The 25451-nt window shown below is 35.7% G+C and overlaps 1 protein-coding gene and 1 long non-coding RNA gene across 8 annotated transcripts; both read right to left on the bottom strand.

The window, feature by feature from the left end:
• Positions 1-676: 676 nt before the first annotated feature.
• LOC115982281 (secoisolariciresinol dehydrogenase-like) lies at positions 677-1981 on the bottom strand. The gene is made up of 2 exons (XM_031104836.1): positions 1867-1981; positions 677-1642 (listed from the first exon to the last, which is right to left on the bottom strand). The coding sequence occupies exons 1-2, from the start codon at positions 1902-1904 to the stop codon at positions 871-873; spliced, it is 810 nt and encodes a 269-aa protein (XP_030960696.1). The 5' UTR covers positions 1905-1981; the 3' UTR covers positions 677-870.
• Positions 1982-22102: 20121 nt separating this feature from the next.
• Positions 22103-25451, bottom strand: LOC115982536. Of its 7 annotated transcripts, none has more exons than XR_004089642.1 (5): positions 25211-25451; positions 24968-25018; positions 24594-24664; positions 22985-23955; positions 22103-22897 (listed from the first exon to the last, which is right to left on the bottom strand). It is a non-coding gene; the product is annotated as an uncharacterized LOC115982536 (long non-coding RNA). The 7 variants fall into 7 exon arrangements; XR_004089644.1 differs by having other exon boundaries at positions 22103-23112; positions 23875-23955; positions 25211-25442; XR_004089643.1 differs by having other exon boundaries at positions 23875-23955; positions 25211-25442.

The following is a 25451-nucleotide window of genomic DNA, read 5'->3' as shown; positions in this document are numbered from 1 at the left end:
CCTCATATTGCGAAACTGCCAACATATAGCGAAACGAACGGAAAAAGGGTTTTCCTCTACCTCTTGTGACTGTGAAGCAAGACAGCGAATTATGGTACAACTTGATCATTTTGGGAAAAGAGCTAGGAAGAACCCCTTATTGTTATTCATTTTAATTTGTCTATTATCATGGTCTTATCGAGTTAATTAACCCTTTAAACCTATTGCCTATTTTCTGTTCACTAATAGAAATCAATTCCCTGTTCACCATTTAACATTGTAAGTTGTAACTATAAAATAGAACATCAAATCAGGTATTGTCCAATAATACTTATTGAAAAAAAAAAAATGTTTTTCATTAGCTAGAAATTGATGCATTCTAATGAAACATGTCAAACGGCATCAAGGATTACTGAATTTCTTACACAAATACACTATTTTAAAAATAATTAAGAAAAGAGAAATTCTTCTTTTACATTGTAGATGTACAAAAAGTGGCAAAAATTGGACACATTTGTAAAAAAAAAAGGGTATATATTATATATTTTTTGCAAATGTGTATAATATTTGTCGCATTTTATGTGTCTAAATATAAATTTATATTGAAATTACAATGTAAATATACAAAGGTATATATATACACACACACACACAAAAGTAGGTAACACCTTTAGAATTCTCCACTACAAAAAAGTAAAAATAAAGAAATAAGAATGATTTATTATATAAAAAAAGAAGAGGCTCTAAACACCCGCATAGCGTGTGTAAAGATGCTAATTTTATTAGATTATTACGACAAGCACCGAGTAATACATGGAAAATTTCACATGGCCTCACAAACAATAATTTTCAGTGAAATTTTTGGTGCATTTAAACTTCCCATCTTATTCTTTATTGTGGATACATACAAAAGCCTGTATTCACAATGCTGAAGCCTCCGTCTATGACAAGATTATGTCCACTCACATATTTTGAGTCATCACTTGCAAGAAAAAGCGCAGCCTCAGCCACACCCTCTGGCTTGAGAACCTCACCCTTGAGGTTGGAATAAAGATTTAAAGTTCCCTCCTCATACTGCCTAACAAAATCCTTTGCCAAAGGTGTTAAAATCACGTAGGGTGACACAGAATTCACACGAATGCCAAAACGTCCGAGCTCCACTGCTGTATTTTTCATTAATCCAATCACGGCAGTTTTTGAGCTTGTGTAGGCAGGCGGCGCAAGGCCTCCCATGATTGAGGATACACTAACAGTACTTATTATACTGCCTTTGCCAGCTGGGATCATCACACGGGCTGCATGTTTGGTACCGAGGAAAACACCTACCAGGTTGACTCTCATCACTTGCTCAAAATCAGCCTGGGTGTTTTCAAGGATGTTGTATTTGTTTTCTCCACCAATACCAGCATTATTGTACATAATGTCTAGCTTACCGTACATGGAAACAGCATGGTTAACAGCATTTTCCACGTCAGTTTCCTTGCTAACATCACAATGCACAAAGGTTGTTGATTGAGGATTTAGTTCTTTGCATACAGAGTGACCCAATTCATCTTGCATGTCTGCGATTACAACTTTAGCACCATGTTTGGAGAATAGTCTTGCAGTGGATGCACCAACACCGCTTGCCCCACCAGTAATTAGTGCTACTTTTCCTTCTAGCCTGTCACATGTTTACATGACATTATCTCTCACTTTTATTAGTCAACAATATGGATATGACACGCTAGTTTGTAAAGGTTATGCAGTGAAATTTTTATTATAGTGAACATTACTCATACAAAAAAGTTTTACTCGGAGAGGGAGGTTTCAAGATTTTTTTCATAGAATATTTTTCTTTAACAAATTAAACATATGGAGGCAAGGATAGCCAAATTTTTCCCATACCTTCTTGCTTCAGGTGGGAGTACTGAGAAGCTTTCCATGATCGACGGAGTTAGAATATGTGTAATGTGTAGGAAAAATGAAAATGAAACTCAAAAGACTTATATAGAGGCCATGTCACACCCTCTGCATTTCCAACTATGGCATAATACTATAATAACACTGTTTATTTATGCTTCCCATAAGGACCGGTTCACATCCAGGTAGACTAATTTTATTTGACTAATTCTATCAAGATTTGCATCATTATTGTCATTGGGAGGACTAATTCTAGTTCAAGCAGTTACGTGCATTAATTTTCTATTTCTCTCTCTTTTTTTAGATAAAAGTATCTCTTTCTCAATTTGATATGTTTGACTATAACATATCTCCCCACGTGTATTGTACCACCACTATTGTTGTTTAATTGCCTAAAAGGAGAGTACAAAGTAAAAAGTCATGGTACCAAAACACGGATCAAAATCACAGTTAGTAGCGAAAATAAATAGCAAATTATCGTTCTCCTGGTGATAATATATATATATATATATATACACACACACTTTTTCTTTTTGGGGTTAAAAGGCAATTCATTAAAAAACTACGAAGCCAGGAAAGGAATAGTATTGGCATAGCGGCTTAAATAATACACATCATTAGCATCAGATATTACAAAAGAAGAAATATCATGTGAGGGGGGATCGTTAAACATCACAAAACATTCTTGTTGCAGGCATCCCCTCTTAGCTATCGCATCCATGCAACTATTCGCTTCCCTAAATATATAAGTCACCTTGACTTGCTGGATCCTGTTGAGCAGGAACCTGCAATCATTCAAGAGGGATGAATAAGCTCTATTAGGCATTGAGTTAGACAGGACAAGGTTCACAACAATTTTGCATCAAGTTCAACTTCTAGGCATGAAATCCCCGTCTGAGATGCCAATTGCAAGTCATCCCTTAGTGCCCAGAATTCTGCCATAACACTCATGGTATTGCCTATTGTTAAAAGCAAGGAAGAATGCACTCAAGTTATTAACAGATACAAGACCAGAGATGGAGAACAGGGCAGAGAACAGGGCAGCACTCAATGAACTGAAATACAAAGAGATTGGATCAGTCCAGAACTATTAGAAGTAATTGAATCGGTCCCTTATCATGAACACTTTATTCACATGCATGAAGGAGCCTTGCCACGTGGATAGGAGGTTGACACGTGGATAGAAGGATAACACAAGCAGAAATACAGCTTGCACAAGTTGGACTATTGTAACCATTTTTCCTCTTTTTACGGAATTAGTTACTTTCCTTTACTGATTGTATATATAGATAGCTACAGTGTACAGATTATTTGTATTCTCATATTCAATCAATAAAGCTCATTCATTCTATTTAGAGAGAGAGAGTTCCGAAATTCTTTACATGGTATCAGAGCTTCGGTGAAGCACAACAATGGCGTCCTCTGAATCCAATAATCCTTCTGATCCTCAACCATCACAGTCTGCCTTGAATTCCAATAACGATCCTCCTAATTCTACTCTTCCTAACCCTAATTCCATTCCTCCCAATCCCTATTTTCTTAGTTCGAGTGAAAATCCAGGCAGTATCTTGGTTACGCAACCATTGCTTGGAATGAGGAATTACCAATCATGGTCAAGGGCGATGATTCTTGCTCTTACAGCCAAGAAGAAGATTGGTTTTGTCAATGGCAAGATCGTCAAACCAGATTTGGATTCACCTCTGTATGAAGATTGGGAGAGCTGCAATACTATGGTATCATCTTGGATGATCAATTCGATGCATGTGGATGTATCAAGCAGTATTATGTACTGTGAGACTGCAAGGGAGATGTGGATTGAGTTGCAGAACCAGTTTTCACAAGGGAATGGTCCTAAAATCTACAATCTACAGAAGCAGATTTCACACCTCTGCCAAAATCAGATGTCAGTTTCTGAATATTACACTAAATTCAAGAGACTTTGGGATCAATTGCTCAATTTTGAGCCACTTCCACAATGTTCGTGTGGTGCTATGAAGCTGCTAAGCACTTCACACAACAAGGCATATGTGATGAGGTTTTTAATGGGGCTTAATGAGAACTATGAGACTCTTCGTAGTCAAATTCTCACATATGATCCGTTTCCTTCAATGAACAAGGTTTACTCTTTGGTTCTACAAGAAGAATCACATAAAAATCTTGGTCATGAAGGATCAAGCTCATCACAGGGAGATGTAGTAGCAATGTATGCTAATTCAAAGAACAATTCAGGAGGTTATTCTTCTTGGAACAAAGGAAATGGGAAGAAAGAAAAGCCATTTTGCACACATCGCAACATGTCTGGGCATACTGTTGAAAAGTGTTATAAACTTCATGGCTACCCGCCAGGATACAAGCCAAAAGGGAAAAATAATGCTAGTGCAAATCAGGTCTCTTCACATTTGAGCAATGGAACTGAGAATTTCACATCAGGAAGCAATTTGTGTCCTATTTCCAAGGCACAATGTGAGCAGTTATTGGCTTTTCTCAATTCTGGTTCAAGATCTGCTTCTGGAAGTGATGGATCACACCATGTAGCTAATGTGCGAGCTTCTTCACGTATGGCTGGTGTGGAAGGACATTCTGGTGGCACTTTTGATGTGTTTTCTTCACAATCACAAGTTAATTCCTCTGCCAATCCTTGTTCTGACCTCATGTCAGGTACTTCCTCTAATTTTTTTTTAGTCCTAATCTATCACACTCTATATTTTCTGCTAAAAATGTCAATAGAGATGCCTTTAGGAATTCTGATTGGGTCATAGACACAGGAGCTACAGACCACATGGTTCATTCTATTACTGTTTTTACCTCTATCACTGCCACTCTAAACACATTTGTGAATCTTCCAAATGGTGAATCTGCCTTAGTGACTCACATAGGAACAGTTAAAGTCTCAGAAAGTCTTGTTCTTTCTAATGTGCTTTGTGTTCCTTCCTTCAATTTTAATCTGATTTCTGTCAGTCAATTGGCAAAATCCATTCTCTGTTGTCTCATATTTTTTGGCAATCTATGCTTTATTCAGGACCTAGCTCATTGGAGCACGATTGGTCTGGGTAAGGAGATCAATGGTCTCTATTTGCTATTAAAGGGAGAATCAGCACCAACTTCAAATTCTGTTTCTTTGTCTATTTCTGCTAATAAGGTTCTACCACACATATGGCATGCTAGATTAGGACACATATCAGATGCCAAATTGGCTTTATTGAATAAGAACAATGTACATTGTATCAATTCTAATGCAAATTTTCATTGTGACATTTGTCCACTTGCTAAACAGAAGAGATTACCCTTCAATATCAGTACAACTATTTCCAATGAATGTTTTGATTTACTTCATTGTGATATATGGGGACCTTTCTCTGTTCCCACCATTCATGGTTGTAGATTTTTTTTAACCATTGTAGATGATTGTTCAAGATGTACATGGGTATATCTGTTGAAGCATAAATCCCAAACTGCATCTTATTTAGACCAATTTTGTACAACGGTTGAAACACAATTTGCAAGGAAAGTGAAATGCATTAGATCAGACAATGGTACTGAGTTTTTCCTTAAAGATTTCTTTACTAAAAGAGGCATCTTACATCAATTAAGTTGTGTTGAAACTCCACAACAAAATGCTGTTGTGGAGAGAAAACATCAACACATCTTAAATGTTGCAAGAGCTCTTAAATTCCAATCCAATGTACCTTTACACCTTTGGGGTTATTGCATCTTAACTGCTGTTTACTTGATAAACAGACTCCCTTCCTCTGTTTTAAACCATAAAACTCCTTATGAAGTTTTATTTGGTCATTCCCCCACTTATTCTCATTTAAGGTCCTTTGGATGTCTTTGTTATGCTTCCACTTTCTCTCATAATAGGACCAAGTTTGATCCAAGAGCTAAAAAATGCATTTTTTTGGGCTATCCTTTTGGGGTTAAAGGCTATAGAGTTTTGGATTTGTCTACCAAAACTGTGTTTACATCTAGAGATGTTGTTTTTCATGAAAATCATTTTCCTTATGTTCAAGGCAATACTGATTTCAATGATCCTTTTGTTACAACTGATGTTGGTTCTCATTCTCCTACATACAGCAATTTAGATTCTTTTGTCACTCCTATTAGTATTTCAGAGGTCCATATTCCATCTCATACTTCTGATGTCATTGGTCTTCCACCTCATACTTCAAATATTCCAATTACATTGTCTCCATCTGTCAATGATACTGACAGCTCTACATCCATTCCCCATGACACTGTTTTGTCTAATTCAAACTCTTTAGAAATTACTTCTATTTCACCTACTGTTCCTATACCTGTTACTGCACTTCCACACACCAGAAAATCCACCAGGGTCCATAAAACACCTGCCTACCTGCAAGAGTATGCTTGCAATTCAGCTGCAATAGTTGCTGATCTGGGTTGCACTTCAGCTGCAAAAGTTCCTGCTTCAGGTTGCCCATATGATATGGCTGATTTCCTCAGTTATTCACACATGAATCCTTCCTATCAGTCTTATCTCATGACTGTCAATGCCTGTCATCCAGAACCTGCTACTTTCCCCCAAGCCGTTCAACTTCCTGTTTGGAGAGAGGCAATGGATAAGGAAATTCAGGCTTTGGAGAGGACTGGGACTTGGATTCTTACTCCTCTACCTGCTGGAAAGACCCCCATTGGCTGTAAATGGGTGTATAGGGTGAAGTTCAACTCAGATGGTAGTGTTGAGAGATACAAGGCCAGACTTGTGGCCAAAGGTTATACCCAAAGAGAAGGTTTAGATTTTCTGGAAACCTTTTCTCCAGTTGCAAAAACTGTATCTGTCAGAGTTCTTCTTGCACTTGCTTCAGCCAAAGGTTGGCCTCTTCATCAACTAGACATTAACAATGCTTTTTTGCATGGAGACTTAGATGAAGAAGTATATATGAGTTTGCCCCCTGGTTTTCACAGTAAGGGGGAGTGTTCTTCACCACATTCTTCTGCCCCTTTGGTTTGTAAACTTGTGAAATCTCTTTATGGATTGAAGCAAGCATCAAGGCAATGGAATGCAAAGTTGTCTACCACCATCCTACAGCTTGGTTTCATTCAATCCGAGGCAGATCATTCTTTGTTTATTCATTCCAATGGTGATTTGTTCACTGCATTATTGGTATATGTGGATGATATGGTTCTAACAGGTAATAATCCAGGTTGTATTGCCTCAGTTAAAGCTGTCCTAGACCAGAAGTTTGGAATTAAGGACCTAGGTTCTCTCAAATATTTCTTGGGCTTAGAAATTGCAAGGAGTGATAAGGGTATTAGCCTAAATCAGAGAAAATATGCTCTTGAAGTACTTAAAGAGGCTGGCATGGTTGGTTGTAAACCTGCCAAAACACCTATGGAACAACAGTTAAAATTGTCCAAGGGTGATGGTGAGTTACTTAAGGAGCCAAGTCAGTTCAGAAGGTTAATAGGAAAGCTAATGTATCTTACACTTAGTAGGCCTGATATTACCTACTCTGTTCACAGACTTAGTCAGTTTTTATCACAGCCTAGAGTCCCTCACATGAAGGCAGCAACAAGAATATTGCAATACATCAAAGGCACACCAGGGCAAGGAGTTTCTTTCCTGTGGAGTCAGATTTGCAGCTTAAAACTTACTGTGATGCTGACTGGGCAGGCTGCCCTGATACCAGAAAGTCCTTAACTGGATATTGTGTGTTTCTTGGCAATGCATTGATCTCTTGGAAGTCAAAAAAACAGGCTGTGGTGTCAAGGTCTTCAGCAGAGGCAGAGTATAGGTCAATGGCTTCAACTACATGTGAAATTCTTTGGCTGATGTACCTATTGAAGGACCTTCATGTCACACATAACAAACCTGCCTTGATGTACTGTGACAACCAGGCTGCGTTACATATTGCTGCAAACCCAGTTTTCCACGAAAGGTCCAAGCACATAGAAGCAGACTGTCACATTGTGAGGAATAGGGTTTTAGATGGTACAATTAAGACCTTCCATGTTAATTCAAGGAATCAATTGGCAGATATCTTTACTAAAGCTCTAGGTGTGGATAATTTTCTAAGGTTGCAAAAAAGGTTGGGAGTTATCAATATTTTTGCACAAACCATTCAATATCCTGAGTATCCATCCTTGAATCAAGAAGCAAGAGCTTTGCTCTTGAGGGGGAGTGTTAAAAGCAAGGAAGAATGCACTCAAGTTATTAACAGATACAAGACCAGAGATGGAGAACAGGGCAGAGAACAGGGCAGCACTCAAGGAACTGAAATACAAAGAGATTGGATCAGTCCAGAACTATTAGAAGTAATTGAATCGGTCCCTTATCATGAACACTTTATTCACATGCATGAAGGAGCCTTGCCACGTGGATAGGAGGTTGACACGTGGATAGAAGGATAACACAAGCAGAAATACAGCTTGCACAAGTGGGACTATTGTAACCATTTTTCCTCTTTTTACGGAATTAGTTACTTTCCTTTACTGATTGTATATATAGATAGCTACAGTGTACAGATTATTTGTATTCTCATATTCAATCAATAAAGCTCATTCATTCTATTTAGAGAGAGAGAGTTCCGAAATTCTTTACACCTATGCAGCGACTAGAACCTTTCAGCCGTGCTCCCCTGTGATCTCGGACTAGCCCTCCTCCACTTGCTTTCCCAGGATTCCCTAATGAAGCACCATCAGTATTTAGCTTATACTAGCCCTCACGAGGTTTAATCCATTGAACTTGCATTGTTCTCATGCTCTTGGTTTGAAGTGTTTTTCATGCACAGAAAAAGTATTCTACAGCCTGTCTAATGCATGTCTTGTGAAGGTTTGGATTTAGAGTAGTGTTTTTGAAAACTACCCTGTTTCTGTGCTTCCAAAGTGCCCAAACCAAGAAGGTGAACAAAGTTTTCTACGGGATACCATTAGAAAGGATATCTGGACTGCTCTAACAGTTTACTTTCAGCCACTGAGGCAAATCCAATCTAAAGGTGGCTTCCAATGTAATGGGAATTCCGATCTTTCTCCAGATTTGCATAGCATAGGGGCATTCTCTAAGAAGATGAAGGATTGATTCATTGTGGTTTCCGTAGAGAGGGCAGATAGTTCCACAGTAAATACCTCTATTAGCAATAATCTCTCTCACTAGGACATTGTTGTGATGGCAAAGCCATAGAAATGAGCATATTCTCGGCAGGGTATCCACTTTCCAAACCCATTCACCTGGAAAGGAACTGCTCTAGTTATCATTCGAGATTGCTAAAAGGTATGCTGTTGTAGAGTTGAACTCTCCATCCTGTGAAAATTTCGAGCTTATTGTGTCTTCCTTACTCCCAAACATCTGGATGGGAGTGGCTTTGATCTTGTCCAAAATATCAGTTGGAAGCTCAAAGGAGAGAGCACCCCAGTTCCATTCATTTCCTTGGATCATATCAGTCATGGTCATAATACTATCCAATCTGTTGAAAGGTCCTTCAATTACTTCCCTGGCAGAACATCCTCTCATCCATTTATATGTCTAGAATTTAAGAGACAAGCCATTACCCATATTCTAGCATATACCTTTGAAGAAAATAGGGAATCTCGTCTTGATAGCTTTCCAGTTTGCAGAACAGGGAAGTTTATCTGGATCTTTAGAGTTTCTTCTTGACTGAAAGCAACAATGCATCCTTCTCCTGGTACATCCTCTAGTTGAGCTCTGCAAGTAAAGTAAGATTTTTTTCCTTCCGCAGCTTGAATACCCAACTAGCCTTCCTTGACCTTTGGTTTGATGATTTTGTTCCATCCATCCAAGTGCATTTTCTTTTTTTCTTGCGATGAGGCTTAGCAAAGAAAGTCCTTATTAATTTTATCAAGCTTTTCATAGAGGTGATTAAGGAGTGCCACTCTTGCATCACATAGTTGGGCATAGCAAACATGACCAATTTCACCAAGACTGTTCTGCCTGCAAAGGATAAGAATTTTGATTTCCAACGAAGAGTTGTTGATTACCCTTTCAGCAATAAAGTTATATTGGTTTCTTGCTACTCCTTTATGTCTGAGGGGAAATCCTAAATATTTCCCAAGGTTATTGGTGGCATGGACGCCAATATTCTCACAAATTATTTCTTTCAGATCAGAGGACACATTCTGAAAGAAGTAGATCCGAGACTTGTCTACACTTACTGTCTGACTCAATTCAGCACAGAAGCATTCTAAGACTTCCTTGATGGTTTCACAATTATCTTCACTGGTTTTGGCAAAAAGCATAAGGTCATCAGCAAAGAATGGATGAGATATTCCAATATTACCTCCGGATGCTTTGACAGGAGTCCAATTTCCTTCCATACACTCCCTTTCAATAAGGCTACCTGAGTATTCCATACACAGAATGAATAGGTATAGAGATAGTGGATCACCTTGGTAGATGCCCTTCGTAGGGTTAAAGTGTTCTAAAGCACTGCTATTGAAGAGGATGGATATGCTTGTGGATGAGATGCAACTCATTATAAGCTTGATTAGCTGCACAGGAAAATGAAAAGCTTGCAAGAATTTGTGAATAAAGTTCCATTCAAAGCCTGTTGTAGGCCTTTTCAAGGTCTACTTTAATGGCCATGTATCCTGTCTTTCCTTTCTCATTGTCTATAGAGTGTATAAGCTCCTGAACAATGAGGATATTTGTAAACACAAAATTTTCCAATTGTAGAAAATCAAACAATTGAAAAGAAATATGGTTTGCAAATAAAAATTTGTATTAATTAATAATGAATACAATCTCTATTTCAATTCTTTTACAAAAGAATACCCTCTGATTCTATCTTCATTGAATTTGACTCGAACAAGGAATCTTCTTGACTTTAGTTGGAAGATGGATTGAACGGTCTCCACAACAAATCTCTAGCTTTGAGCTTATTAGAGATTTATTGTTCTTCAAGTCTTTGAATGTGAAGGCTTTTAGGTTGAAGTTCTTTGGGGTTTTAGAGGCTTGATCCGTTGAGTTTTAAAGATTTGGGTTTGTTGAGGTTTATGGAGGCTTTTTAGCTTAATTCCTATAGAACTTCAAAGAACTCAAACAAGAGATCTTCTTGACTTTGGTTGCCTTCAAGTTCTTCAAAGATGCTTCAAGTTCTTCAAAGATTCTTGAGACAGAATTTCTCCAGAGCTTGGGCCTCTTGAAAACTTGGTCTTCAAAATGAGAGGGGATGTCTCTATTTATAGTGATTTTAGAGGATAAACTCCACTTTGAATTGATATACTTGAAAGTATGTAGTAGACTTTTGATTGGCTCAAATTCTTCTTAGAGATAATTATCTCTATTTATCTATTTTGATAAAGATAATATTTTGATAAAGATAATAATCAACAAAGATAAATAATTATCTTTATTTAATTTATTTTAATAAAGATAATTATCTATCAATTTTGAATAGAAAATTTATCTTTATTTTATTTGAATAAAGATAATTATTCATATATTTTGAATAGGAAATTTATCTTTATCTTATGAGCCAAATGACATGTGGCAAATTTTAATATGTCAATGTAATATCAATTTGGATGACACATGTCATCATTTGATTTAATTAATTTAATGACATTAATTTTAAATTTGCCACTAAATTTTGATGTGGCATTTTATAATTGGGTTAAAATTTTTGCCTCCTACAATATTATCTTGTCCTCTTTTCGTGGAGTGAAGACCGATTGCATTGGAGTGTCTAGGTTGCTTAGGAGAGGTCGAATCTGAGCAATGATGACTTTAGTAACTATTTTATAGATTGAGTTGTACAAACTGATAGGTCTATAGTTACTAATAGTCTCAAGGCTTTCGTATATAGGAATAAGAGCAAACAGTGTCTTGTTTAAATACTCCAGAGCAACCCCTGTGCTAAATATATTTCTTACCTCCTTGCACACCGATTCACAAACGTCATGCCAGAAGAGCTGGAAGAATCCAGCACGCATATAATCCATCCGCTCCTGGGGCCTTAAAGGGCTTTAGAGCCCACAATCTAGCCTTTATCTCTTCATATGTGACCTCTTTATTAAGATTTTCCTTGTCTTCTTCAAATAAGAAGGCACAAGAAGATTGTGCCACTTTCAAGGTCCTAAAGGAATGCGTGAGATCTGTTAGAGAATAGTTTGAGGAAGTTGTTACGAATAAGGATTTTAGTCTCTTCCTCATCAGATGTCCATTCTCCCAAAGAAGACACAATCCACGGTGGTTAGCAGACACAAAAAAAAAAAAAATATATATATATATATATATAGAGAGAGAGAGAGAGGCAATGTCACACCCCGAGGGGCAGCTCTACAGCCAGCCCGACCTAGCCCCCCAAAAAAAAAGATTATATATAAATTTTTTTTTTTTTTTTGGACTCCCTAAAATAAAAATTTGAACACTTGACCCTAAATTTTGTTTAAAATCAATTAAAATAAACTTGAAATATGATCATCATAGTGCTATTTACATAATATTTTCACAATAATTTTACAATAAAGGTTAAGTAACAAGTTGTAATTGAATTTTTATTTAAACCTAGAATTGACTTCACTTATGATTATAATAAATTATTATTAATTTTTCAAAAATTATGCTTAGTTATTTAATTATATTTATTTATGCATTCAATGGTTGTTCTTACCAATCTTTAAACTATTAGTAACTTTTTTAGACTATTATATAGTATAGTTGCATTGTATACTATTTAGAATACTATGTTAGAATATTGTATTAAAAAAAAAAATATATTGTATATAATATGACAATTTTATACAAAAAAATTAATCATTTTATTTTTTACTCTCCCACAACAAAATCCTAGCTCAAGACACTATTGACCCTCCTAGAAAAAAATCCTGAAGCCGCCACTGCACACCCCCTGCATTCCCAAGTGTGTAATGTGTAGGAAAAATGAAAATGAAACCCAAATGACTATCACTAATTGCTTTGTGACCCCTCCTCTAACGTAACTAACCTATATAGAGGCAAGTCACACCCCTTACATTCCGAAGTGTGGCATAGTAGCACTGTTTGTTTACTACCAATATCATTGCTTCCCATAAGAACCGATTCACATCAAGTTAGACTAATTTGGGCCATTTATATGACTAATTTTGTCAAGATTTGCATCATTGACATTGGGAAGACTAAGGGCCCATTTGGATTTTTTTTGGGGGTGGGGGGGGGGGGGGGGGGGAGAAGGAGAAGGGGAAGTGGAGGGAGTAGAGTAGAGTTGGCTGAAAATTAGTTGGCTGAAAATAAGCTAATTTTGGGCCAAATCTACTCTATTCTACTCCCCCCAATCCAAACGGACCTTTAGTTCCAGCTTTTCACAAATATCTACACAATCACACGCATTTACTATCTCTTTCTTGATTTGATTTGTTTGATCAAAACAGATCACCCAACATGCATCATACCACCACTAGTGTTGTTTAATTGCCTAAAAGGATCAAAATCAGCGAAAAAAAATAGAAAATTCTAAAGGAACAAACCAGCAATCCCAAAATATAAACAAATCCATACACACACACACACACACACACACACACACATATATATATATATATTAATAGAAAAAGCTCAGAGAAGTTCAATTGGATTCTAAATTAGAGGTCTAATTTTGCGCCATGTGTCCTATTGCATTTCTAAATTTTTGTGCCAAAATTAATAATGCACTAACAAACTTAGAAGTCAAGAAGATCACAATAATAACACTCATCATTTACCTAGGCAAGAACACCTCACTTGCACACTTCTATATTTACTCAATAGAGTCTTAAGCTTCTATATATATATATATATATATATATATATATATATAAAGTCTTTAAGCTCTCCTCTTTCTTTAAACATTTCCTCACCCTTCTCGATTCTAAATCGCGCGCGTGCGCACACACACACACATATAATGAGAAACCATTACATATTTTAGAAATTCATGACTTAAAAAATGTGTAAGTTGAAATTCTTACACCAAGTTTAATTTGAACTCATATATAAATATATATATATATATATATATGTAATTGTGGTTGTTTTTAAATATACTTGTGCATGTGCACGGGGTTACACATTAGTATAGATAATGCAAGTCCTTTGAGACAAGTCTTATGTTCGCTTACAGGGTGTCTCAATTTATTTTTTTTCTTTTTTTTGCTGGGAGGGTGGCTCAATTTATTCAATAATTCAAAAAAAAAATTTGATAAATCAATGGATAATGGTTGAGAGAGAGAGAGATCAATGCAATGTTGTAATTTTGCTCGTTGTGTACTTTTAACCCAAATTGGCTACAATTGCTTACCTCTAGCAAGATACTTCGTAAATTAAAGACACTAGTTGCTAATTCATGCAATGCAATAGATAGTTAATATTTGTTAAATATCTTTACTATGTTCAATGCTACAATTCATAAAAAAAAAAAAAAAAAAAAAAAAAAAAAAGAATGAAAATTACTATTTATAATATGAAACAAATATATACATATTTTGAAAAAATAATCATATTGTGTCTTTTTCATAAGATCAAATAAAGACATACTACTTATGTTTCTACCGTGTTTAAACTTTTATGAAATATGGAACAACAATATACAACAACTTAATGACAAAAGATGTTATTGAAAGGGGAAAAAAAAAAAAATAATGACAAAAGAAAATTTTCTAAAGTTCTACTGAGAATTTTATGAGGAAAAAACGCAAATAGATTGATACGAAAATTACATTCTATAACAAAGTATTCATCCAACAAAACTAAGATGGCATATATGAGAAAAAAAATCTAAATACTTTGGTGGCATCCATTAGGACCACTACCTCTAGCTTTATTTTAGCATTTACTCTTTGTAAAAACTCTAGAATCAAACATGGTGTCTAAAAGTGTTGTGTGTGGTCGCTATGTTATATTGCGAGTACAATATAAACATATAAAGGTCCTTAAAAAAATCATTAATATGGTTTTAACTTTAAAGTATTTCAAGATTTTTTATTAAAATGAAAAGTATTTCAAGAGAGTGTGTGTGTATATATATATATATATATATATATATATTTAGAGGGATCATCTGACATAGATGTAGGTTTTATACGAGTTGTTATTGTGTAATCCCGGACTATAATCCCTTCCTCTCACATAGGAGTGGGTTCCGTCCACGGAGCCCACTCCTATGTGAGAATGAGAGTATATAGTCTGAGACTACACAATAATTTTTCAGTTCCACACTTCCATACATGTCTAAAGAATAAATAGAGCGCATGCCCCCATAATTGGCATATTACGAAAGCGCCACCATATATATATATATATATATATATATATATATAAGGAAACGAAAGGGTTTTTCTCTGCCTTTGCTTGCATGTCTCCTGTGATTTTGAAGCATTAAAGACAGCAATTCTAAGGTAAAACTAAGAGCATTAGCATCCGGTATCTTCAAACTATTCTATTTTACCATCTCAAAAGCTACTTAATCCATTATACCATACCATTTTACAATACATCTAACATCCCAACTTTTATTTTATTATACAACACATTAAAATAATATATCTACACAATAAAAAATAATATAACCCTAAACCATATCTATTCTCTCCCATCTCTCTCCTCTCTCTAATTTTTGTCTCTCTTCCTCTGTCTCTCCTCCACTGCAACCACCTGCTACCACCACCTCCACCATGAACAAACCCGAAAAGGCTATCAAAACTCAAATAAATCACCCCGGCCTCACTGCCCATCGCCCACCACTGCCAAACAAATCAGACCCACACCAATCCAACAATATCACTGAAATTGAAACCAAACAAATCTCACAAATGAACAACAAACCCAGCAAAATTGAACCCACACCAATCCAACAATATAACTTAAATTGGCACCAAAAAAAAAAAAAAAAAAAAACCACAAATGACCAAATAAACCCAACAAAAGAAGGACCCACACCAATCTAGCAACATCACCGAAATCGGAACCAAATCGGAACCATCGAAATTAGAAACAAATTGGAACCAAATTGGAACCACCCAAATCAAAACCAAAATCAAACCCACACCACTGCGCCTCCATCACAGGACCAACACCACCACGCCTCCATCACAGGACCAACACCACCACACCTCCATCACAGGACCCACCAAACCGCGCCTCCATAGAAACGCAACAACCTCACCACGCCACTAGATCGCCGATCTAGAAACCTAGAAACCTCCACCTCAACTGCCATGCCGATCACTGATCTAGAAACCAGAAACCTCCATGTCACTACCAAACCCACGTCGGACCCAAGACCTACGCCAGATAAACACCACTACTATGAGAGAGAGAGAGAGAGATTGATGAAGAGAGAGAAAGAAGTAGATATTTAAAAGTGGGGAATAAAAAATAATAAATTGGTTTAGAACGTTGCTACAGTACCATCACAAATTTAGGAAGGTACTATAGCATAATTGAAAATGTTTTTACAAGTAGAAGGTCGGGTAATGGGCCTTTTTGATGCTTGGATGCTAAATAATACCAACATATACCATTTGTATCATCGGGTACTGATGCTACCCTATTCCTAAACCCTGATTTGCAAACGCTACTTATTCTTTGTTACAATAACTATATTTCATAGTAAAACTTGATCATTAGGGAAAAAGAGCTAGGAAGAAAAGTACCCAGTTTTTTTACTCATTTTAATGTGTCTATTAATATGTTTTTATTGCGTTTCAATTAGTCTCTATTACAATTTGAGCATCAAGTTATTAGCCCTTTAAATCTAATGCATACTTAACATTGTAACTATAAAATGAAACCTCAAAATTAGATCTTGTCCAATAATACTTATTGAGGTTCTATATAATCTGTTTTAGAATTTTCTTTTCTTATTGTTGATGATGTTGTTTCTTGTGCATTATGTTTAGAAGAACATTTTGAACAAGAAATGGCGTTACCTCTCAAACGTGGAAGAAATTTTACTACTCCTACCCAAGTTTCTCAAGATGCAAACCACACGGTCTTAGAAGTTATATTGAGCAAGGAAAACAATGGAATAACCAAACCTCAAATTAGGCATGAAACCAAATTGGCCGATACAATTATAAAAACAAATCCATTAATTTACTCAAACTGTAAAACAAGATAGAAGAAGTGACTGACATCCGAAACAAGAGAAGTAAGCTTGTATGGGGGTGGGATTTGAAGCCTTGAAGGAAGTCACAAGAGGAGAGTGGTATAGAGATGGGAAGCTAAATGTTGAATTCGTATCCACCTTGAAAATCTTGTGCTTAAAGAGTATCCAAAAGTTAGGAGTAGCTGCTGTTGAAGATATATAGCAGTCCATTGCAAGGTTGGGTGTGTGTAGAGGCAACAATATTGGTTCGAATCAGATTCATCAGATTTTGGGGGCATTGGTTAAGAAAATGACTAATGATGGGTAGGGTGTTCCAATTGGGAAAATATGTTATAGGACTTGCGATGGGAAGTTGGCAAAGACTAATGTAATGGCATCAATTCCGTGCGGTATTTGTCCTTGGTGCTCAGATTAGCTATTTTACACTGGATGGCATCATCTATTTTCAAAGGTGGTTAGATTTCTAGAAAAAAGTTTTGTACTAATGTAATATAATAGAAATGATTATATCATGCATAAGATATATAAATTCGCCTTTTTAGAGTGTGTGGGCTCTATAGTCTTATTGAATTCTTGAGAAAACAAAATGTTGCATATATCTGATGCATGAGACACGTTCTCATATAATACAGTTTCACAATTTCTACTCTCAAAAGCTTTGATTTGTTGTTTAGAGTTTGTTGCCTATTTTTTTAGTTCTGTACCATTAGTTTGGATGATGTGTGCTTCTTTTACCTATGCTAGTGTACTGAGTTCTAGATATTCTTTTTTCACTGACAAGTCACAGGTTCAGGAATCAATCTCACAAAAAAACAAAATAAAAATTGAGGTAAGACTGCTTACCTATCACCTCTCATAAACCCTATAAAAGTGAGAGTTTTATGTATTAGGTTTGACCTATTTTATATGTTTTGGTATTGGGAATGAACAAGTAATGCACGGGCATAGCTAAGAGTGTTTTATATATATATATATATAATTTGATAATTACAACAATGAGGAAGGGGATTTGAACCATGGTTTAGTATTGGAAATGAACCATATTTCTCCTCATAGAGGATAGCAGGTCACTAAACTACAAGACTCTTGGTAAAATTTTATTTTATTTTATTTTCATATAAGTAAGTTGTAACTTTATAATTGGTTCAAGCTTAGTCCTTTCTGTAAATGTATTGTACACTTTATCGTCTAGCCTGGAGAATGTCTAACCTTTAGGAGGAATTCATTTCTCTTGTTTATACAATTTTTTTTTTCTTGATATGAGTTGGATTAGCTCCTTTGTTTTTCCTTTTTACTTGAAGTATTTTAGTTTATTTTCTGATTATACAATTCTTAAAAACCTCACTTCGTCGTTAGATATAACTTATACTTTTGCCAAATTTCAACAAATAGGGAAATAAACTTGAACATAAAATTAATCCAAGTTCTTGACAAGATATGCAATCTCTGTAACAGAGAGTTCATATCAAATTCATTCCCATCAACATCATCAACTGACTTAAGAGCCATTGATTTGGATTTGTTTGTCTAGGGTAGGTCTAACTTATAAGACTGGAGAGATCTTACAAGTTCATCAATAGAGATGGAGTCCACATCCTTGCTTTTAGTAATGACAGTTACTTTGGGTCTAAATTCCTCAATTAAGGATCTAAGTATTTTCCTAACAATCTTAGGTTGATCATAAATTTTACCCAAATTGTAAGCAAAATTAACAATATCATTAAGTTTAACATAAAATTCATCAAAACTTTCATTATCAGACATTCTAATACTTTCAAATCTAGTTGTTAATTGCTGCAGCTTATTGATTTTAACTACCTTTGTGTCTTCATGCACAGTTTAGAGAATATTCCATGCAGTATGAGCAACCTCAATATTAGAGATCCTCTTGAATTCCTCCATAGAAACAACATTAAAAATAGTATTCATGGCTTTGCTATTAAAAGTGGCTCCTTCTTTCTGAGAAGTTTGCCACTCGCTTACAGGAGTAGTTGGCTTCTTCCATTCGTATTCAACGGAATTTCAAACTCTCTCATCAATAGATTTAGGAATGCTTTCATCCTTACTTTCCAGTAGACATAATTGTTCCCATCAAAGTGAGGTTGAATCACAAGAGAGTGACCGTGTTCCATGACCACAAGGGTTAAGGATCAACTCTTAGATCAAAGGATCTAAAAAACTAGAGCTAACCTGCTCTGATACCACTTGTATATTTTTAGACCCCTTAGAACACAAGTTGGTTAACCTAGCTATTTAACCAAGTGATTACTTTGATAGATTATTCAGATCTAGGTTAACACAATCAAATCATATCATGTAAGTAATGCGGAAATATAAAGAACACACGATATGATAATCCAAGAAAATCAAACCGGTAAAAAACTTGGGGAGGATTTAACCTAGCCATCCTCAAGGTAAAACATATCCACTATGAAAGAATTGAAATTTTACAATAGCGACTTAGACTACTACCATCCTATTGCTAATTCGAGTAGAAAACTTACTACCACGATCACGTGACAGCTCCGAGTCCACGGACTACTTCTTTCCTTGATCCACAGCAACCACAAGTACTCCCACTTGTGTTTTCTTTAAGCTCTTGAAATAGCAATTGAAGAGATCACCAAGTTCTTTAAATTTGTTAGGACATATGTGTTTCACATGTTAAGAACATATGTCATGATTTTATGTAATTGGCTTATCCTTTGACAAAACGCATTTTACTTGTATTTGGTTAGATTTAGGATGTGTTTAAATACTTCAAGAAACCATGTTTCAAGATCAAGTGTTGAAGCCTTCAAGTCTGTCCAAGAAAACAAGTTGAAAGTGCAGAATTACTAAAGCTCGATAGTTAGCTCGACAACTAGCATGTGTTGAGATTTAAGGAAGCTATTCAGCCCGTGTGCTCGACACTTGCTCGACACCTCCTATCTGTCGAGGTTTAAGAATTCCATAATTCTGATATGATTTTCTTGGAGTCTGTGAATGTGTCTTTAGGCCTTCTTTTCTCCTAACCCTAGACATATAAAATGATTGTTTTTAGGGCTGTCAAATAGTACACAAGTTGCACAAGCATTGAGCAAATTCTGTTCAAGCAAATTGTGACCGAAGATGAAATTCTTACCCTAGTTCATCTCTTTCTCTTGAAGAAGTTGTTGTGTATGTGCACCGTTGGGTTTTGTGACCAAGCATCTTCTTGATCTTCATCGTGTGGATGAACTAAAGAACTTTGCAACCAACAATCTTTTTAGCTGGTGATTGAAGTTGCATACTGGGATCCGCGCAATTGGTTAGTCACATACTTGGGAGCCGTGCATTGAAAAGGAAACTGTCACTACAGAACAAGTTCAATTGAGTATTGGGGTAAGGGTTCAACTGTAGGTTGGTAAGGTACTTGGGATTCCTTTACTTGTAACTGCTTGTTGTGATAATAGTGGAGTTTCAAGAGTGGTGACCTAAAAATCACCTAGTGGGGTTTTTGTCATTAGGTTTTCCCAATTCGTAAACAAATCACCGTGTTATTTATTTTCCGCTGCATAATTAGTTTATTGGTGATTTGTTTATGCTACCACGCATTTGTATGTTAATTAACTTAATTAATTCACTTGGTTAAATTAATTGATTAATTTATCACAAGGGGTCAATTTGTTTTTGACCTATCAACATTAATCTTGATCTTGATAACCCTAATTATGTACAGAGGTAAATACCTCTAGATCATATTAACAACCTGTAAAACATGGCTAGAGTTTTTCCTTTTATACTTGAAGCAAAACATAAAACCCTACATGTCATATGGGCTTGGGCTGAGTTGGAAATTCTACAGAAAAAACAATCTGCACAAGTTTCGATCGATCGAGTCTAATTTTCGATTGATCGAGCCTTGCAGAAATTGAATAGTAATTTCCTGCAATTACTCGATTCCAACTTTACACATAACCACACTTTGAGCAGCCTAAATCTAGACTAAATGTTTTAATCATGGTTTGCCAACATTACACATTGAAGTTCTAATACATTTAGATCCTAAAGTCTTAGAACCTAACAATATTGATATGCGCAAACATTACAAATGATTAAGAACAATTTAGAAATTTATTTATTAATTTTGATACCAACAAAGGTTGACTTATCAAAAGTTATTTGTAAAACTTGAGCCAAAACTTAGTGCATCTGAAGCTTATATTATGGTTGTTGAAATCGCAATCTGGAGCATAAGATCATACAATTCTACTAACTCAAAACGATTAAGATTGATCTAGGAAAAAGAATTGGTGAGATTGTATGGTCCTCATAATAGTGAGATTTCGAAGACCAATATTCATTGTTTACTGTGGTGTATGTATATTTGGAAGGAGAGAAACGCTGGAAACTTTGAAGGGTTCTTGTCAAGTGGTCAACTCTAGATTTCAAATTACATTTTATAAGGATTCTGTGTTAAGTGGTCATCAGCCTCAAGGAAGTATGAACCTGATCACCAAATGTATGAACCTGATCAATAAACAGAATTTAAAAAAAAAAAAGATAATACAAGATTCTAATTTGAGAATTGACGAGGGTGTTTTTATAAAGGGATAAACCCACTACTTGCAAATAAGCCACAACACAATTAGGCCCATCAACTTCACAAGCATGTAAGAAATTATGAAAATGACGACACCATAGGCCGACAATCCCACTTCTATACTCGACGATGTCTACATGGGATGACGGGAAGAGAGAAGGCCAATGGGAAAAAGAAGAGGCCAATGAGAATAAAAGGCATGACGAGTCTAGCATGGCCACTACAACAAATCTGACTTTTTTCAAGGGTCAAAACCCTTAAAAAAAGTATTATAAACCCTTGAAAAAAATTATTTTAAGAGTCCAGTTGACCCTTGATAACCTTCGAAACATATACCGTCGAAAAAGAAATTTTAACGGCCTTCGTGGCCCTTAAAACAAGTGCTCTAATCTTATTTTGAGGGTCAAGAGACCCTTAAATAACCTTTTACCAAGGTTTAAAAAATTTATATTTACAACCCTTAATAAATAAGGTTATTTAAGGGGTCTTTTGACCCTCAAAATAAAATTTTATTTTATATAAAAAAAAAAACCACAATCATGCACAAATATATATATATATATACACACACACACACATACACAAAAATTCACAATTGTTGAAATGATATGCTATGAACATACAATTATTTCATAGCATATTCCAAATTCGGTAGAAATCATTCTCATAAGAGCATAAAAGAAAGAAGAAGAAAAAAAATGCCCATCAATGTTCTAGCAAGGGAATGAGCAAGCTGGTTGCCCTCTCTTTTTACATGTTTGAAGCTATATTTATGAAAAATCTCTTACAACATCCAAATCTCTTCAATAACATGACCAAACCATGGTTTTTGATGGCGCCTGGTTGTTGATAGCTGTGACAACTCTCTGACTATCTCCTTCGAACTCTACCTTAGAAATGCAAAGTTCTCTAGCAAAACTTATTGCCTTACTAACTGTCAAGGCTACTTCATTTTCACCCAATTAACATTAAAAAAGCAATAATGTATTTACACCAAAAGCTTCAATTCTACAAAAGCACGTTACCATGCTAGTCTTTATCAGAAATCTTTTGCTTCTTCCACTTATGTGCAGCTTCCAATATTCTAAGATTAGTCATCTGAGTTTCCTCTGGGAACATGTAGTCAATGTATTCCTCATATCTGCCAATTTAAACTTGTTAGCAAAAGCAAACAAGGAAAGCTTACAAAATGTAATGGAACACAATTATATCTCTGACAGCATCTGCCTCCTCTTTTTCAGCTTTTTTGGCAGCTTAGCCTGGACTAAACTAATATCATCAAGCTCACTAAAACTGCTGTCTATGTTCATCCACTCTTCCAATGGCTTTGCTCTTTTCTCTTTCAACTCAGGTGCAGATGTTCTGTAGTAGTTGCTGGTTTTCTTAAAAACCCCTGATTCATAGAAAACAAAAGAAAAGTGTTAGAACTTGTTTCATTGGTGATGAAATTTAAAAATAATCAGAATATCCAGTCTTTTACTTTAGTTTGCAACCAAATTAAGCTGCAAACAAGACATAGGCACTTATGCTTGGCTGAATTGCTTTGAGCACAATGCAAGAAGAACCACTTCCAGATTTACTTCACACATCCAACTTATACTAACCACCCTGCATGACAAAGTCATAGTCCTTGATGATTTAGAAGGAAATGTAATATAAGGCTACCATAAAAAGTAAAAACTCTAGATAGTGATTCATATAATCACTTTTGTTCAGCATAGGCTTCTGCTTGAGATTCATCTTCCAAAGCAATGGACAAAAAACACACTTCCAAACCAATGCCCAAATTAGCAATTAGTGTCAAAGCCTAAAGTACTCGAAATTTGACAATACCAGCAAATATTCTTTGATTTCAATGCCTAAAGCATATCATTCACAATTGTTGAAATGATATGCTATGAATTTCACAAGTCGGGACATCTTCATGAATAACTCCCTTCACTTGGTTTCCATCTTGAGAGGCCACAAACTTGACACTCACTTTTGTTGGAATTTTCCTTCCAATACAACATACAATTATTTCTACAAGCATCTATCTTCACATAATCAAGACCCAAATCCCGAATCATCTTCTTTGCCTCATATAATGAATCTGGCAACTCTACAATAACTTTAGAAAGTGCATCATTCAACAATTGAAGCAATAGAGTAAACGATTTGTTTGTCCAACCACTAAGTCATTCATAATAGTATAAGTAAATATCAAATAATAGGAGATCAAGGGGATTCTAACAACAAACATCCAAAGTGCATTCATTTACTTATGTAGAAGCCCACAGTCATGTCCTAAAACAGGTATTTATGGATGTAGTGTAAGACATACACACATAGACAAAAACATTGTATATCACAAGAATAGGGATAACTCACCTACCCAGAATGAAAGAAATAATTCTCACCGGCCAATTTTGTTGGTGTTGACTGATAGAAGTTGTAGCAGGTCCAAGTAAGCTGCAAAAGAAGAAATAATAGAATCTAGTCAACTGCCAAAAGAGTGAACAAAACTAAAAAACAATAAAAGAAAGAAGGGTAGGATACTAGGATGCCCCATGAAGATTAAAAAAAATCCATTTTGTTCGAGAAATTATTATAAGTGAGTTGCATTTTGGGTAGCAGTTAACAATATTTATACAATCTTTCCACATCAGTTTAGAAGATAGCATCACTCTAATTGCAACATCAGCTCAGAGAACAGGGTTCTCACTAGGTACGCATTTAATTTAAAAAGAACTAAACCCACCATCAAATTTCCATTACAGTCAAATCACACTCAAAATTTTATAAAACCAAACCAATAATTCACTTTGAAAGACAAATAAACCCAATTCATGCTGTGGATGTACCCAACCAAGACAAATAAACCCCCCTAGGTTCATCCCCTTACCACTAACCTCCACTATCAGTAATCTCCCTCTCAATTTCCACAACCCAAAGCTGAGACCCATGAACCTAACATTCCCATAATCCCAATGCAACACCCAACCAATCACACCCTCAGTCAACCGACTACAACAATCACACACACCACACATTAAACACAAAAACTGCACACACATACACATGACAACTGAAAAATACAAGAAGCTTACTAAATTTCTCTGATATACAGGCCTCTGATGTAACTAATATTGAATATAGCAATTTGGAGCAGATTCCTCGTCTGTTTCAAATTTCAATTAGCATAACACAACCATTAAATTTCTCGATCTTAAATCTCTAAGATCTAGCAAAAAATTAAATGAGAAATAATTTCCATTTGTTTTAACCAAATTTTACATGGAGTACTCGAAACAGAGTATGAAGTAACAAAAAATAATTCTATGGATTTTCTAAAAGAAAATTGAATCTGATCACATAAACAAGGAAAATATGCTCAGATGTAAGTTTCTGCTAAAGAAATTCAAATGCGATTGTCCGTAATTAAAGTTGAAAGACAGAAAATCGGAATTCTGATGATGATTACCAGAAGAAGTGAATCCTGCTTAGTGATTTCAGCTTCCTTCTGTGCTACAACCTGAGGAAAACGATTACGTTACAGTGAGATTCTAAAGCGAATGATCAATTAGAAATAGAAATAGGGAAATCGATGATGAGCTCAATTTTCTGAGAAATGTGAAACGAAAATCATGGGGAAATCGATGAAAAGGTGTGGGTAAACCAAAAAAACAAAAAAATCAAAGACGAAATTAGGGTTTGTGATTCGTACCTAACCGGAGCTGAGAAACACAACGCCAAGAGAGAGGAAGAGTCACAAAACCGAGATCGTACCTAATCGGAGCTATGCGATTACGTACCTAATCGATGATCGTCGAGCTCTATGAGATCTCCATGATCGTCGAGCTCTATGAGATTTCCATGCGCTCTGTGAGATTTCTATGCTCTCTTAGTTTCAGGTTTCAGCGAAAGAGTGATAATAGCTCTGTGTTTGATGGTTACGTTTGGGCTAT

The sequence above is a fragment of the Quercus lobata genome, chromosome 3, assembly GCF_001633185.2.
Source record: "Quercus lobata isolate SW786 chromosome 3, ValleyOak3.0 Primary Assembly, whole genome shotgun sequence".
Classification (NCBI taxonomy): domain Eukaryota; kingdom Viridiplantae; phylum Streptophyta; class Magnoliopsida; order Fagales; family Fagaceae; genus Quercus; species Quercus lobata.
Note: the sequence above shows the minus strand (reverse complement) of the source record. Positions and strands in the feature narration are given on the sequence as shown.